The sequence below is a fragment of the Neoarius graeffei genome, chromosome 14 (assembly GCF_027579695.1).
Source record: "Neoarius graeffei isolate fNeoGra1 chromosome 14, fNeoGra1.pri, whole genome shotgun sequence".
In the NCBI taxonomy this organism is placed as follows: Eukaryota; Metazoa; Chordata; class Actinopteri; order Siluriformes; family Ariidae; genus Neoarius; species Neoarius graeffei.
The window spans coordinates 59,417,369-59,436,188 of NC_083582.1; the positions used below are offsets into that span (position 1 = coordinate 59,417,369).

Consider the following 18,820-nt stretch of genomic DNA (forward strand, 5'->3'; position numbering starts at 1 on the left):
TTTTTTTTTTTTTTTTATTCATTGGATTTTCTGGTTTGTGTTTCTGCTTTTGGATCCTACTCACCACATCTCGTCACCCATAACAGCTGAAGGCTCCAAAATGTATTTTAACTTGCCAAGGCTTCTTAACTTCCTGTTACTACTCAGGATTGGCTACAGCTGGTATCTTCTCTGTGCCAAAATAAAAAGAACTCATTTTGATGGTACTCATTGGCGTGACCAAACACAGAGTACAATGTGAAAGTCCAAGGTGTAGGTGCAATAGGCTTATCAAATCAGTCTCATGTAAAAAGGGATCAGTCTCATAAATTCATTAACCATATTAATTCAAGTGTCTAATAGTTTATAGCTAAACTATTAAAATCAATGGAATAACTTAGTGGTGATGTTGCTATAGTTTAGTGAGTATTGTAGCTCCAATGTAATACTGTACATTTACTCTAGATCTATAACATTCATCTTACAACCAATTGGGTAAAGGCAATTAGAATACTTTTCTTGGCAGAGGTTGGCACTCAGTGAATATTGTAACAATAAACAGGACACAGTTTATTCCAAAGATACAGTTTATTGAAATAGCTGACATGAATCAGCAAACTAATACTGATCAGATATAGCGACAATAGCAGCCAAGGAATAATTCAATATAAATGGTGATACAATGTATACAAATAAGAATCAGTAGTGTGTATGATAATTAAGGCACTAATGGTGATCAGAAGTAATAAGATATAGCCAGTGTGACAGTGAAGGGGCGAGTGGATGTTAATGTGATAGGGAAACCACATGTTTATGTGAGTGTGGATGTGTGTATTAGTAGGTGTGGGTGTGTGAGCATGTGTATGGAATGTGAAACCCAAATTCTACTCAACTCTTAGCTGCTCCTGAAATCCCAATGTTGAAGAACAGAGTACGACAGAAGGAGTTAAAAAGAGAGAGAGAGCATGCACAATATAACTAAATACAGATAGTAAACAAAGTAGATCAAACATATGGTCTAAGACCGACTTTCATGTGAATCAAAATGCGTACATTTAAATCATAAATGAATTCAAATAAACAACACTCTTCACATCAACTAGCCACAATTAAGACTACAATTTTGCTCAGATGCCAGCCTTACTTGTTAATGATTGAAAGTGCGCCTTCTGTTCTGAAATAGCACGGAATGCAGATCCAGGAAGAAGACAGTTTTGTTCCTTACAGCTTGTCAGCTGAAGATCTTTGGTGTCCTGTTGGTCATCTGATGATCTGGAAGGAATCTTATTTATAGTTTGTCGATGTTGAGAAAGGGAAAAGGGATCCGGTCGCCTTTTCTCTTTGAAATACTGCGTGGGCTGCAGTAACTAACCGATTCAGTTATTACAACTCTGTGAAGGTCAAATACATTGAACTTTGGCTAAAGGTCCGGTATCAATAGCTCATTCTTTGTGCTTTGTCCTTCTGTAGCACCAGTGCATCGGCTTCTCTCTTTCATGCGTGGAATCCACCGCCAGCGAGAAATAATTTCGATTCTGCCACGGGTTTAAAGCAGTAGTGATGTCACTGTATCCAATACCATTACAGGGAGTCAGAAGAATGGGTGGAGATAGAACATGGCGTTGAGTACAAGGATTGGTGTGTTTCAAAAATGGTTACTATGGTTACAGGCATGGCAACCCCCCTACAAAGGAACTCAGTGCAGTTCTGAGAAAGAGGACCATAGATTTACACAACTCAGCAACATCTCTTGAAGCCATTTCTAAACTACTGTAAGTTCAAGCTGTACATAAGTAAAAGTTATTCATTGGGAGGTGTAGCCACTTTGCCAAGCCATTTAGTTCAAAGAAGACTCAAATTGTCACACTCAGCTAAGAGGAAATTAGTTTAGATGGTCAGGAACAACCCAGGAACCATCAAGGCATAGGCCTGCCATGAACTGGAAGCTGCTGGAACACTGTCTACAGTCAAGTGAGGTTTACTTCACCATAGACTGAGAGGATGCTGCTCAGGAAAGAAGCCCCTGCTCCAAAATTGACACCTTCAAGCTCAAGTAAAGTTTGCAGCTGACCACATGGACAAAGGCTTCGGGAGAAAGGTTTTATAGTCAGATGAGACAAAGATTGAGTTGTTTGGCCACAATGACCAGAGGTATAGAGGAACACTGTATCAACTGTTAAGCATGGTGGTGGTAGCACTGTGCTGTGGGGCTGTTTTGCTCTTAGTGGAACTGGTGCATTGCATAAAGTGGATGGAATAAAGAACCTCAGAATGCTTCATCATAACCTCAAACCTTCAGCTAGAGAGTTGAAACTTGGACACAATTGAGTGTTCCAACAGGATAGTGATACCAATCACACATCAAATCTGGATGTGGAATGGATAAAGCAGGCTAATATTAAGCTTAAAACAAGTCCTGACCTCAATCCAATTGAAAATATGTGGATTATGCTTAAAAGTTGTGTCTGTGCAAGAAAAACACAAATTTAATTAAACTATACTAATTCTGCCAAGCAGAATGGTCAAATATCCCAACCAGAATTCTGCCAGAAGCTTGCTGATAGCTACCAAAAGCATCTGGTCAAAGAGAAACTTAGCAAGGGACATTTAACCAAATATTAGGTGTGCTGTACAGGGTATGTATATTTTTGACCCTGTATGTATAATTTTGACTTGGTTTAATTTCAGAAAACCCAAAATAAATTAAAACTTTTGCACCAAATATTTTTTTTCTATTAAATATGTATGTTGCACAATCACTCTTTCACAGAAAAAGAAGAGTTCAAAGAAATCTTTGAAACCCCAATATTGGATGGCGTTCATGTCCATGATGACATTCATGTCTTTGGATGTATACATCTGGCTGCAACTGTATGTTGTAGATACAGAATAATAATGTGTTTGTTGGTTTACACTTACACTGATCACTATGATATGGGAATACTAGAAAAGGGGGTTTAGAGGTCACTTGTGAAGGGAGGAGAATATGTTAGGACTTTGATTCAAGAAAGCAGTTTATTCCACAGAAAAGTTGTCTGTTAGTTCTTTTCCACTGAACAGCTTGGCACAGTATCACTTGGCAAAAAAATCCAAACCCTGTATCTTGGATGAATGTGTGTATTGATTGATCACTTGATATTATGCATGAAAGCAATACAAGGTTATTTGAAGGTTATTTGGGATTTGTTTGCTCGTGAATCAAGCCCATGTATATAAACTAGGTATATGTCACATGAGATTAAAAAGAAAGAAAAAAATCTAAAAGTTCATATGCAACTTACTTGCAGCACCTTCTATATGATGAATTCTGTCACACACGAAACATATCAACGTCACAAACATTCACACGAATGTTCTGTAAGCCATGTTATGCACCAACATAATTTAACCAAGCCCACCTCTTATACTACACTATTTGAATAGGATTGAGATGTAATAATTATTTTTCCCCCACATTTTGAAGAAATCCATTACAGTATCACATTATCACATGACTTGCAAGTCCAGTACCTGTGTCAGTGCCATCCATTTATCCATCAGATGTGTTCTGCCAAATTAAAATTCAAAAGGAAAATTATTTTGTATAAGCTCAATAATGTGTTGGGGATAAATTTAATAAATTAAAATTTTGCTTTTTGATGATTGCTGCTGGCTGTTTGCCCAGTAAAGACAGTCATTCTATTTAGGTACATCAGAAAATCCATAGCCTTCTTTGTTGAGCATCACTGCTGGGAATGGAAATGAATGTGTGGAACCTTCAAACAATGATAACATTTGACAGGAGGAGAATTTCATATATATATATATATATATATATATATATCATTATCTCTAGCTGCTTTATTCTGTTCTACAGGGTCGCAGGCAAGCTGGAGCCTATCCCAGCTGACTACGGGCGAAAGGCGGGGTACACCCTGGACAAGTCGCCAGGTCATCACAGGGCTGACACATAGACACAGACAACCATTCACACTCACGGTCAATTTAGAGTCACCAGTTAACCTAACCTGCATGTCTTTGGACTGTGGGGGAAACCGGAGCACCCGGAGGAAACCCATGCGGACACGGGGAGAACATGCAAACTCCGCACAGAAAGGCCCTCGTTGGCCACAGGGCTCGAACCCGGACCTTCTTGCTGTGAGGCGACAGCACTAACCACTACACCACCGTGCCGCCCCATATATATATATATATATATATATATATATATATATATATATATATATAAAATGGCATGCCGTTCAGGAAATTAATCATTGAATATATGGAATGAAACCCTGAATATATGCAATGAAACTCTGAATATATTGAATGAAACTTTTAATATATGGAATGAAACTTTGTATTCTGCCCCCGCTCCCACAGCTCGGCAGATAGACAACAGGTCCCAAGAAAAACTCTGACTCAGAGGAGAGTATTAGAGTATACTGAGAAACGCTGTAAAACTCGACAAACAAAATTTACAAATTAGTTTTATATACAGAAAATAGGCGGCATGGTGGTGTAGTGGTTAGCGCTGTCGCCTCACAGCAAGAAGGTCTGGGTTCGAGCCCCGTGGCCGGCGAGGGCCTTTCTGTGTGGAGTTTGCATGTTCTCCCCGTGTCCGCGTGGGTTTCCTCCGGGTGCTCCGGTTTCCCCCACAGTCCAAAGACATGCAGGTTAGGTTAACTGGTGACTCTAAATTGACCGTAGGTGTGAGTATTAGAGTATATTGAGAAACGCTGTAAAACTCGACAAACAAAATTTACAGATTAGTTTTAGAGTAGAGTGGGGGAAAAAGCCCCCCTTAAGGAAAATTCAGTTTTTCTCCAAGTTGAAATGAACCATGTGTTTAGTTTTATCATAGTTTTTGACAACAGTGACATGAACAATAATGCCACCTAAAGTTTGCCTAAAGTTAATACTTAATTTTTTTTTAAACAAAAACAAACATTGTGCCAAGGGGGCCTTTTACCCCCCCCAGTGGGGTAAAAGGCCCCCTGAGGTGGGGCAATAGGCCCCCTCACTCAAAAAAAAAGCTGTTTGGATAGCAAAAGTGTTTACTTAAGCCTATAATGTGAAAGAAACAAGAAAATATCCCTGAATTAATGAATAGATGCATTATTTTATTATATTTCACATTTTAATTTCAATATAATTTTGTGTGGATTGAACATGAATTAACAAAGAACAAGTGCATGAATAAATAATGCTAATACTAATATATTTTTTTTAATATTAAGTTCAAATTACTTGCTTTACTCAATCAGGTAAGCGAGATGTTATTAAAAACTATGTATCTGCTCTTCAGAAATGTATGAAATACAGTAATTATGATAAAAGGAAACGATGCCCCCTGGGGGCCATTTACCCCACCATTAAGGGGGCGTTTTACCCCACAGACTACACTTTTACAAAAAAAGGTCTTACTTTCAAAATGTGATTCAACTTTTCATACCTAATGTATTTTTTTAATGTACTGACTTGTCTACTCATACCACATACACAGCTGTGATATCTGACAAAATAGCAGCTATCTAAATACAGTTTTACTGATATCTGAAAATTATATCACTTACCATGAAATTTGATCTCTCTCCCCTGCGTTGTTGATATGCGATCCACAGTGGATTTTTGTATATCCCCATTGTCAAGCCAGTCCATATCAACAATAGAAATGTAACTTTGCGCCATCTGGTGGTTATTTTGGGTAAAACAGGCCGGGGGCTTATTACCCCACGGGGGCTTTTTCCCCCACTCTACTCTATATACAGAAAATACCGTTATACAAATATGATCCACGAGGGAAATGACTTTGTCACCATAGCTTCGTTGCACATAAAAAGAAGTAAACACTAATAAAACCACAAGCATTCGCCAGAGCGTTAACAATGTCTTTATTGTTTAAAATAGCCGCAACCAAATCCCGAGCCAACTGACTCATTTTTGCTGCAGGATGGCGGCAGTGCCTTCATGACGTCAGCCAAGTTTCATTCCATATATTCAGAGTTTCAGTCAATATATTCGGGGATTCATTCAATATATTCAAAGTTTCATTCAATATATTCAAAGTTTCATTCAATATATTCAGAGTTTCATTCAATATATTAGGGGATTCATTCCATATATTCAAAGTTTCATTCAATATATTCAAAGTTTCATTCAAATATTGAAACTCTGAATATATGGAATGAAACTTGGCTGACATCATGAAGGCACTGCCGCCGTCCTGCAGCAAAAATGAGTCAGTCGGCTCGGGATTTGGTTGTGGCTATTTTAAACAATAAAGACATTTAACGCTCTAGCGAATGGTTGTGGTTTTATTAGTATTTACTTCTTTTTATGTGCAACGAAGCTACGGTGACAAAGTCATTTCCCTCGTGGATCATATTTGTATAACGGTATTTTCTGTATCTCATCTCATTATCTCTAGCTGCTTTATCCTGTTCTACAGGGTTGCAGGCAAGCTGGAGCCTATCCCAGCTGACTATGGGCGAAAGGCGGGGTACACCCTGGACAAGTCGCCAGGTCATCACAGGGCTGACACATAGACACAGACAACCATTCACACTCACATTCACACCTACGGTCAATTTAGAGTCACCAGTTAACCTAACCTGCATGTCTTTGGACTGTGGGGGAAACCAGAGCACCCGGAGGAAACCCACGCGGACACGGGGAGAACATGCAAACTCCGCACAGAAAGGCCCTTGCCGGCCACAGGGCTCGAACCCGGACCTTCTTGCTGTGAGGCGACAGCGCTAACCACTACACCACCATGCCGCCTATTTTCTGTATATAAAACTAATTTGTAAATTTTGTTTGTTGAGTTTTACAGCGTTTCTCAGTATACTCTAATACTCTCCTCTGAGTCAGAGTTTTTCTTGGGACCTGTTGTCTATCTGCCGAGCTGTGGGAGCGGGGGCAGAATACAAAGTTTCATTCCATATATTCAAAGTTTCATTCAATATATTCAGAGTTTCATTCCATATATTCAAAGTTTCATTCAATATATTCAAAGTTTCATTCCATATATTCAGGGTTTCATTCCATATATTCAGGGTTTCATTCCATATATTCAAAGTTTCATTCCATATATTCAAAAATTAATTTCCTGAACGGCATGCCATATTATGTATGTATGTATGTATGTATGTATTATAAACACTAATACACAAATAATAAAAATGCCTTCTATGCAAGATTGTAAAACACTAAAATAACAGAATTTATTGAGTTACACTGAGAAAGAATGAATACAGTGTATTTGAACAGTTAAAACAATTGTGACAAAAAATCACATGGCAAATTGTGTGTATATAATGTACGAACTCTCCAGGACATCGATGCTGCACCAGAACGTAAAACAGCCCTGGTGTCTATAGAAATAAATAAATACAACATCAACTTTGCGGCGCTCAGTGAGACCCGTCTTGTGGATGTTTCCTAACTAGAAGAAGTTAAAGGTGGCTGTGTGTTCTTTTGGCCTGGAAAAAAGTGAAAATGAGCCACGCCAATCTGGTGTTGGTTTTGCTATTCGGACAGAAATTGCTAGGTCACTTCCATCTCTGCCCAAAGCCATCTCAGACCGTATAATGACTCTTAACATTGCTTTAGATCCCAACACTTCCGCCACACTAATCAGTTGCTATGCTCCATCCTTGTACAGCTTTGAGCAGGACAAGGACAACTTCTATCAGCAGTTGCGTGACATCATCTCCTCTGTCCAACATAGGGATAAGCTTATCCTCATGGGGTACTTTAATGCTCGTGTTGGCTCTGACAATAATTCATGGGAGGGAGTACTGGGTCATCACGGTGTGGGAAAAATTAATGAGGGTGGCCTACGCCTTCTCTCCTTATGTAGAGAGTTTGATCTTTGTATCACAAATACCTTCTACCAACAGCCCAATTGCCGTAAAAAGACCCGGATGCATCCCCAGTCCAAAGATTGGCATCTCTTTGATTATGTCATTACTAAGGCCCGGGATCGGAGGGACTTCAATATCACATGTTCCTTCCACAATACCTGCTATCTCTCTGATCACGCCCTTCTTGGCAGTAAAGCCTCGTTCCACCTCAGCCACAGATGAGTGCAAAAATCCTCTGTACCAAAACGCATTAACATCTGGCCCTTGAAGACCACCGAAAAACAGAATGAACTTGCAAATAAGCTGGACATAGTTCTCGACATGGTTGAGATAACTGATGATATAGAGTCCTCCTGGAAGGCCTTGTGCGATGCAACTTATAGCACTTCTTTGGAGGTCCTAGGGCTCCCAGTACGCAAGTACCAGGATTGGTTTGATGACAACAACGTAGACGTCCAGCTACAGCTCACACAAAGTCTGGATTGAGGATAAAAACTCACCCACAAAGAAGATTGCATACAAAAAATGTAAAGGCCAAGCACAGAAGGCTCTCCGCCAAATGAAGGAGGCTTGGTGGTCTGCCAAAGCAACCAAGCTTCAGGAAGCAGCAGATAGAAAGGACTTAAAGGCATTTTATGACGGTCTCAAAACCATGTATGGCCCCCAAGAGAACGGTGCAATGCCTGTCCTCTCATCCAATGGGGAGACTCTTCTCACTGAAAAAGCTGAGATTCTTGAGCACTGGAAGGGACACTTTGAGGCCGTACTAAATACAACTTCTGTTGTTGACAATGACGCTATTGAATCCATTGCCCAACTACCAGAACTACCAGGATTGTCATTGGAGCCAACCCACCAGGAGGTTCTGGACTCCATCAAAAAAATCTTGTCTGGGAAGTCACCTGGAAATGATTCCTTACCACCAGAAGTCTTCAAATGCGGAGGTGAGAAACTGGTGAAGAAGTTGCATGACCTCTTTATTCAGATTTGGAGAATAGGCCGCGTCCCCCAAGACTTCAAAGATGTGTCCATAAAGCACCTGTATAAGAGCAAAAGTCACAGGAATGTATGTGACAACCATCGGGGAATTTCACTCTTGGCTATTGCAGGTAAAATCCTAGCTAAACTGATTCTTAATAGGATCATTAAGCACATAGTCAATGGCGTCTATCCTGAGTCTCAGTGTGGTTTCTGCTCTGGCCGTGGTACAATTGACATGATATTCTCTCTTTGTCAGGTTGCTGAGAAGGCACATGAAAAGAATCAGGAGCTGTACATGGTGTTCATGGACCTTACTAAGGCCTTCGATACTGTCAACAGGGAAGCTCTCTGGAAGGTATTGAAGAAACTCGGCATACCTGACAACATGTTGAACGTCATATCTTTTCACGAAGGCATGAAAGCCACAGTAGTATCAGATGGTAAATCTTCTGTTTCGTTCGATGTCACAAATGGCACAAAACAAGGTTGTGTCATGGCTCCAGTGCTGTTCTCTCTCTTCTTCTCAGTGATGCTAAAGCATGCTTTTGGTGACACAGAGAGTGGTATCAAGTTCCAGTTTAGGACCAGTGGTGGTTTATTCAATCACCAACACTTCAAAGCGAAGACCAAACTGCGAACAAGCATTTTAAGAGACCTTTTGTTTGCAGACGATGCCGCTCTTGTGGCGCCTTCTCTTGAGGAAGCCCAGTCCCTTGTAGATCGATTCTCTCTCACCTGCAAAGCCTTTGGGCTAACTATAAGCATCAAGAAGAATGAGGTGATCCACCAACCTGTTCCCACTCCCAAGCAGATCAGGGGTGTAAAACAGAATCCACCTGTTTTCCAATTCCCAGATGCTTCCATCCAAGTTGACGGAAATAATTTAAAGTATGTTAAGTCATTCAAATACCTGGGTAGTATAGTCAACTCAAGTGGATCTCTTAATGATGAAATTGTTAACCATATTGCTAAAGCCAGCACAGCATTCGGGAAACTACGTCACCGCCTATGGGATGATAGACGTATTTAGTTGGACACCAAGGTTCAGGTCTACAAAGTGGTTGTTCTTACCACACTCTTGTATGGTTCAGAATCATGGACACCTTATCGTTGGCATATCAATCAGCTGGACGTTTTCCACAAAGGTTGTCTTCAGGCAATCTGTGGTTTTACCCTACGCAACAAGGTGGCCAATGCTGATCTTTTCGAGATGTGTAAAATCAGTGGGATAGAAGGCTTCCTCATGCAATCACAGCTGCGTTGGGCTGGCCATGTTGCACGAATGAGTGATGAAAGAATACCAAAAGTCCTCATATACAGCCAGCTTGACAGTGGACATACTGTAGGAATGTTGGGAGGCCTTGGCTGAGATACAAAGATAAGCTCAAGAGCAACCTCTCCTCTGTGCACATACCACCCAACAGCTTTGAAGAAGTGGACAAAGTGCGAACCGAGTGGTGTTCACAGTGCAAAGCCGGAATAAAACAGCAACATCATTTGACTGCGCGAAACAAGGCAACACAACAAAGGTGTAGCGAATGTTCCTGTTACACGTTCATGCAATCCTCATACCTGCGCAATCTGTGGGTTCATTTGCAAGTCTCTAGCGGGACTGAAGTGCCACATACAGCACAAACATGCGAACTGAAAAAATGATAAAAGCAAGAGAATTAGTTGTCGGATCCTCATACGTCGAAATCGACAGGAGAGTCCATCATTATATATATATATATATATATATATATATATATATATATATATACACACACACACACACACACACACACGCACACACACACAAAGACCGTAAACCATAATGGTTTCCACATTGCTTGCATCTTAGGTTCTCATTTGCATAAATTTAAGCTTTGTTGTGTTGCAATGCCTGAAGCTGTCAGTGTGAAAACTGAATCCTGGGGCATGGGGCTTAAAAATGTGTAATTAAGTGTTAGTTTGTCATGAAGGAAATACTGGGGAAAGAGCATTATTTTGATTGATTGACCGATTGATTGATGAGTACATTTCAGATGACCTTCCTGATGTTTAATTTGAAGTCATGTCAAGCATAGATAAGCACAATATGTTAACAAAATGTGCAAACAAACAAATAAACAAACAAAAAAAATCGGTAAATAATTACTCTGTATACGTGACTGTATGTGAAATGAATACACAACTGAATACTGCAGTATTTTATGAATTATAATTAATCATGAAAAAAAGAGAACTTATTACAATTATTAACTTGTTTGGTGTGACAGATTTTGGTGATTTGTTCTCAGCTCGTCTTGCCTTGGGTATTGCCGAAAGCAGATACTCTACTCAAACTGAAGTCAGACATTAAAAACTAGCAGAGCAAGTATGAATTTAGCAAAAGTGATTCATAGAGAAACAAATGTATGCTTCTGCAATTATTTAACAAAAAATCTTTTGTTACAACCTGAGATGTTCAGGTATGTTCATGTGTGTTCAGTCTGTTCAGATTGGTCCATTCCAGACTGTAGTTCAAGCCTTTCTACTTTGCCTCAGCTGCTTCTGCCACCCTAGATCACATCATTATTGGGTGACAATATTTAGTTGCGTTGACCTGTGCCAACTATTTTGGCTTGTCAATGCTCACATTGCTGTGTTTGTGCTTCTGCTTGCTGAGTCTACTCCATATTTTGACATTGTGCTACTTCTAATTTTGATCAGTGCTTATCCTGTTGTCCTAACTATCAACTTGGTCTGTCCCTTGGTTTCATTTGCTTGATTAGGTTTGTAAATAGTTACACTATTCCTGTAAATATCAACATTGTGTATATATTCACTGGCACTTGAGATGTGACTGCCATTTTTGTTAAGTGTGGGTTTTGAGCTCTATTTTTGGAAAGGAGTTTCGGGAAGATAAGCAAATTTTATTTATTTTCTTTTGTAGGTAAGTTAGTCCCTTTAAACAGTGGTTTTGTTAATTGTTTTTGTCTCAGTGCACCCTGAAGTTGTCCCCGGTTTCTCTTGTGTGTACAGCAGCTCATCACATGTATATATTCAATGTTTTTGTCCAAATATACCATTTCTGAGCTACAGTAACTTCTGTGTGTCTCTCTCATTTCTGGCAAACTCTTAGGGCACCATGCCATATACTCACTACTTCTCCATTTTACATATACCCCTGTGCCTTTTCAATGACACGATGTGCCTCAAACCTAGGCTGGGTCGTAACACTTTGTCAATGTGTGTGGCAGCTACAAATAAGAAACAAACCAACAATCAGATGAAGTACTTTTAAGAGAAACTAAAAGGAGTATGAATTATGTAAAGTCTAAGATTTAAAGTTTATATCAGGGATTTAACCTTATTTGTTTCTTACAAGGTGAATTCTATTACTACAGTATAATGTGAAAAAGTTTAAATAAATGACTTACAAGTGATGTAAACATGTATGTCAATAACTATTCAGTCAAAGACAAAGTTTCACAAAGCCATTGTTTTATAGCATTAAAAATCAAATGCCAAAGCTATCACTTATGTCAAGTCAGTGATTGTGGCTTTTAGTGCATATGAAAGGAGAAGAGAAATGACACCATTTACACTATGGCAGTGTCATTATGAGGAATAATGGCCAGCTTTCTCCATTTATGTTCCTGGCAAGTGCAACAAGCATTGCTCTTATTAAGTTATGATGACTTAATAATAAATATATTCAGTATGCTTATATTATATATATATATATATATATATATATATATATATATATATATATATATATATATATAGTGTGTGTGTCTGTGTGTGTGTGTGTGTGTGTGTGTGTAATGGATTTATTTATTTATTTATTTATTTATTTATTTTTTGCATGGGCAAAGAGTACAACGATTTCAGAATAACATCATTAAATGATTCAGGGAATCCAGAAAAATTTAAAACCAACATTGGATGCCCAAGGTCTTTGGGCCCTCAGGCAATGCTGCATTAAAAACAGACATGGTTCTATCGTGGAAATCGCTGCATGGGCTCAGGAACACTTCTAAAAACCAGTTTCTTTGAACATAGTTTGTCATTGCATCCACAAATGCAAGTTAAAACCATATATACTTGTGCATCTCCAAAAAAATTGAATACCGTGAAAAAGTTTGTTTTTTTGTAATTTAATTCAAATTGGTAAACTTTCATATATTCTTTATTCATTACAAATAAAATTAAATATTTCTATGCCTCACAGATATCCGGGAGATTCTGCTTCAAACAGTTAAACAGTCACTGGCACATGCCAAACACACACACACAGTGTCACAGTGTGTGTGTGTGTGTGTGTGTGTGTGTGTGTGTGTGTGAGATATTTTATATATATATATATATATACATATATATATATATATATATATATATATATATATATATAGACACACACACACACACAGTGGATAACAGTTAAAATAATCATGACTGCATGATTGGGTAACAGTGAAATGAGCGGGTACAGGGAAAACATTTACTTAATTATTGAGCTTATTATTTGCTCATTCTTTCATGTGAATGTTAATCCCCCCAGCTCTTCAATATTATGGGCTATTTTGCGTACATTCATGGCATACAACCCCAATTAAGACCAGATCTGTTTGATGTGACTATCTCCCTTTCTTTCCTGTCAAAACTTTAAGAATGACCCCACTTTGTGTAGGGTCAGCAGCAGTAACCGACTTCAAATAAATGGACATACTGTATCTAAGGACATATTTTAGTTCACCCACCAGAAAGCCCATGGGAATGTCCCTATGATAATGCAAGGTCGATATGAAAGTGTCGGCAAGAAGCCAGTGTATGAATTGATTTTATTCTTTATTTTTCCAGAATATTAATACAAATTAACACACACACACACACACACACACACACACACACACACACACACAATGTTTTCTGTGTTTAAAATAATCACTCTTTAAAGACTGCAAGTGACATTTGTGTAATTAATAGATAAGATAGTGTTTCTTTGTCTATCTGTTTCTCTATTAACCTCTACTTCTGTACAGCCTGGCTGTCATTCTACCTTTCCCATGATACATCTTTTCTAGCCTTTTTATATGGTCTCCCATTGTGATTTTTTTTCCTTCTTTTTTCTCTCTAAAAGTAATATACAGCTCAATAGTCACATCCATGCTTTATGTGACTACTGAACTGTAGAAAGCCTTTGGAAAGAAAATGGAAAGGAAATGTAAAGTGCAACACTTTACTACATTTGAATGCAGGTTCCTATTATAGCCCCACCCTGTCCAACTTGATATTTCAGGGGGGAAAAAAAAGCATCTTTCCTTACCTTGCCCACATACTGAGGGTCAGATCCCATGTACTCCTCCAGGACAAAGAACTGGTTCCATACCCATCCCCTCTTAACCCTCTGAATGCTTCCATTCTCTCCTCTCTTTCTTGCAGTAAACATTGATTTGTGGGGCCAACTGAGTCCTGGCTGGGTCTGGTTCTGAGCTGGGTGCACAGAGTGGAGAGGAGCAGGAGAGCTCTTCTCAAACAGGAAGCACAGGAGCAGCAGTAGACTTTTGCTATTCAGCATTGGGCAGTCCGGAACAGTCCTTTTTTTATAGTCCAAAGAAGAGTAGGAGATGAAAATGAGAGAGCCAGGGCACAGGAAAATGGCTGAACAATGAGGCGTATGAATGGGAATTAAAGATGAGTGAGTGATGGAGACACCAGATATGGAGCAAAAAGGCTGGTGTTCTTCAAATCCTCTTCTTAGAGATGGTGAGTCAGTCAACTGGCCATGAAATGATCACCTGAAATAAAGCAAAAAATAAACAAGTTATGGTATTGCTGTGACTGAAAGTCAATGGAAGAACTACTGTTTATTTTCAACTCTTCTCTTATACCTTTAAAAAATGTCAACACCATATAAGTTTAATTGCTTTCAATTATAGTTTAATAGCTATATTCCCATCACATAGGAATACAGAATTTGTGATTACATATTCATGATTGACAGGTTTTATCAGTATCTCCAACATTTCTGATATAGTGATAGAGTGCACAAAATGACTGTATCAGGTATTCTCTGCAGTTCATCAGGGAGAATCTATCTTCATGAGAATTAATCTCTGCTCCTTTGGCAGAAAATAGAACCTCCATTTAAATCAGGTACATTTTAAGCCACTGGTTGTTTAAGTTACTGGTTGCTTAACATAGGGCAGCCTTGGGCTGAAGTGCCCTTGAGCAAGGCACCTAACCCCCAACTGCTCCCTGGGCACTGTAGCATAGCTGCCCACTGCTCTGGGTATGTGTGTGTGCTCATTGCTCACTTGTGTGTGCATGTGTGTTCACTGCTTCAGATGGGTTAAATGCAGAGGTTAAATTTCACTGTGTGCTTACGGTAAGTCTGTGCTTGAGTGTATGCGTGACAAATAAAGGCTTCTTGGCTTGGCTTGTCATAGATATCAGCTAAAAGAATTGATGCATCAGGATTCTCATCCACTTATAAAATAGCTGAGCATCATTGGCTGTACAATATATTTTATAGATGCACCTTAGGCCATTCCATGAAATTAAGGAGATTAAATCAAACAGATCCTGTATACTACCCACCAGGTTCCTTTAAAAATGAATATACATCGTTACATGTCAAAAATAATTTCCTCTTACATAAAATTACTTTATCTGAAATAACAAGTTTATTTAGTCCTCTATAATAGGAAAACACACACACAGAAACAAAGTCAAAACAGGGCCTTGTTTGACAGAAATTAAATGTAACATGCAGTTAGTTATAGGAAGTGAGTGTCTCCAAGAGATGGAGAAAACATATCATCTAAGCATTCCCAAAATACACAAGATGTTTTAATACTCTGCTAGCCAAAATAAAAATCCTGTATTCATTTCCTGTTGTCAAGACTGTCAAGGAAATAAAACGGATGAGAAACAGTTGTACATTTCCCCAAACATGATGTGAACATGTTAATACTGTATGTATGTATTTAGAACATATCTGCAAAAATAAAAACTTAATCTAATTTACAAACCTGATTTTATTATTGACCTCATACAAAATTCACACAATTTTATGCAAATATTTTCATTTAAATGCATATAAATGTACTTTTAAGTCAAGCTACTGTAGAACTGCTAAACCCATTCCAACCATTACATTACTGCCCATATATAGGGACATACAGTATGAATCTTAATAAATTTACAATTGTATGCAATTACATATACCGGTACATGTTTATTTACAAATATAGAGTGAGTTTATATTATCTGAGAGAATTTTGATTCATCTTTGTAAAAACGCAAATGAACATAGGTAACAAATCAGCAATGTACCTCTTCACTAAATCTCATTAGTGAATTCCAATGCTGTTTTGTTATTTTCTACCAGTGAAAGTTACTCCTCTCACAACTCCAAGCTTGTCCAGATGCCAACCCAATATTGCTTTGCTATGCCTCAGTGCTCCACACTTCTCCTGTTTGCTTCATTGGCTACATGATTGATCGTTGGCACTTGGTGTCTGGGTCAATGTGCTTATCAGGTGGCCTGTGTTGAGCCCCACCTGCTCCAGTATGGTGCTAGGTTTGGAAATGTTTAAGCACATTGAATTGGCATTGCCAGCACACTCAGTGAGACCACAATAGCTGGTGATTCTGGCATTTAAGAAAGTGGCCTGCAGAGGCCCAAATACAGCTACAGCTTCAAAATATGCCAAGCTATAAAAATCCCTGCAGGTTTGGTTTTAGACACAAAGTGTATTTGACCTTGGCTATCTGGAGTCTCCAGCCAAGCAATATAAAATTGTCTTTTAAAGAATGTTATATGGCAGCAAAGATTAGGAACCCAATTTATGCAGTTGGTTTTAATGAACAACTAATCATTCTATTAAATATTTTAGAACAATCTCAAATTCACTTATGTACACTCTAAAATTATATGACAAAATATCCATTTACTAGCACAAGCACAGAGAAGTTGGCTCCCATATCTGGGTCATAACAATCAAGCAATGAAACTGATTACTGTATTTATTTATGAAATATTAGCTAGATTTCAGTGAGCAGTTTTTAAAAATGGCAATAGCATTGTTTCTCTCCCAGAATCTCATCCAGTACTTTCTCTTTGACTTAACATGTCTGAAGATAACATACCATAAAGGTTTTGTAGTTCACTGCAATTCAGAGCGATTCTATTTATTCACAGCACAGTGAGTAACACATATGACCAGTTACACCTGAATGTAAAAATGGTAACCCACAAGTCAGACTGTGGGTGGTAAAAGAGAGCAACTGGACTTGTTTTCAAGCAAGTCCAGTTGCTCTCTGTGGCAGTGGGGGCGTGGCCAAGCGTCGGTCTGTGAATGGAGGGCGGAGTCAGGGAAGGTAAGTGGTGGAATCATTGCACCTGATGGGAATTAACCTGTGTTTGTGTGTGAGCAGAGAAAGGGAGCTCTCTCCCTAACCAGAACACTTTTGTGTGTGTGTGTGTGTGTGTGTGTGTGTGTGTGTGTGTGTGTGTGTGTGTGTGTGGCTGGGAATTGGAGAAAGGCTGAAAAGCTAAAAAATAAAGAGTTTGTTGAGAACTCAGTTCTGGCCTGCCATGCTTCTGTGCTCCACCCACCTGGTCGAATACTACAGTGGTGCTGAAACCCGGGAAAGTGCAGAAGGGAACAGCCACATGGAGTCCTCCCCCTTCAAGGACCTGGTCCATGCCCTCGCCACAGCCCAAAAAAGCCAGCACCAGGCGCTGATCGCACTCCGGAAGGAGCGAGAACAACGCTTTGAAGCCCTGGTGCTGGCGCAACAGGAAGCTTGCCAGGCGTTCCGGCACCTGCTCGCATCAGTGGGGGCCCCGATCACCACCGCCGCGGACCCTCCCCACCTCACCCTAACGAACATGGTTCCGCAGGATGACCCCAAAGCCTCTTTGAGCAGGCAGGCGAGGCGTGGGGTTGGCTGGTGGAACAGCGCACGGCGCACCTCCTCCCCCTGCTAACGGGCAAGGCGCAGCTAGCCGAGCTACAGCTTCCCGCCGACAGCCAGCTGGTCCATGTGGACCTCTGCAGGGCCATCCTCCAGTGCGTGGGTTGCACCCCGGAGCAGCAGCAGCAGTGCTTCCGCGCGCTGTGCCTGGAGGAGGGTGGCCGGCTGTTTGAGTTTGGCCAGCAACTCCGGGATGCCTGCCGGCAGTGGCTGAGGGCCGACAACAGCGATGCCAAGGGAATCATCGATCTGGTGGTGCTGGAGCAATTTGTTGCCCGACTTTTGGAAGGAACCGCAGAGTGGGTCCAGTGCCATTGCCCGGCGTCGCTGGATCAGGCCATCGTGCTGGCAGAGGACCATATGGCGGCCGTTCTGATGGCAGGACAGTGTGTCTCCCCTTCTCCCCTCTCTCTCTCCCCCCTTCTGTTCCTCATCTTCTCCCCATTCGCCCACTGCGGAGGCGGGGACCGGCTCCACCCCAGCTGGCCCGCTGACCCTGCGGTGTCCTACCGTTTCCTACTTCTGTGTTCGTGTCTTCCCCCCCTCAGGTGAGTGATCTCCGGAACACCGGTGCAGAGAGAGAGCCTGGGCCAGTATGCTGGTGCTGCAGGGAACCAGGGCACCTCCAGCATCAGTGTTTGGCGATGGAGGTGGGCGTGGTGGTCCGGATCCTCGACACGCCGGAGACCGCCCTCGATTGGGCCAGAGCGTATCGCATACCGATGAGTATCCAAGGGGATATGTATCAGGCTTTGGTGGACTCCGGCTGTAATCAGACCTCAATCCACCAAAGCCTGGTGTAAAACGAGGCATTGGGAAGAGCACAGTTAGTGAAGGTGTTGTGTGTGCATGGGGATGTTCACATCTACCCTTTAGTGTCGGTCCACATTCTATTTCGAGGGGAGAAATTTAGAGTAAAGGCAGCGGTTAATCCTCGCCTTACCCACTCGAAAAATTTGGGGACTGATTGGCCAGGATTTCGGGAATTAATGATGCACTTAGTGAAGAGTGGGGCCTGCCATAGTTCAGCCGGGGGAGGTCCCAGAGTGGCATTG

The 18,820-nt window shown here is 40.4% G+C and overlaps 1 protein-coding gene across 1 annotated transcript in view; it reads right to left on the reverse strand.

Moving 5' to 3' along the window:
* The window catches only part of LOC132898498 (cadherin-12), a 294,117-nt gene that overhangs the window by 207,544 nt on the left and 67,753 nt on the right, over positions 1-18,820 (reverse strand). The window contains exon 2 of the mRNA XM_060940161.1: positions 14,107-14,578. Within this exon, the coding sequence (XP_060796144.1) occupies positions 14,107-14,358 (252 nt within the window). The 5' untranslated portion in view covers positions 14,359-14,578. The remainder of the gene's footprint in view (positions 1-14,106; positions 14,579-18,820) is intronic.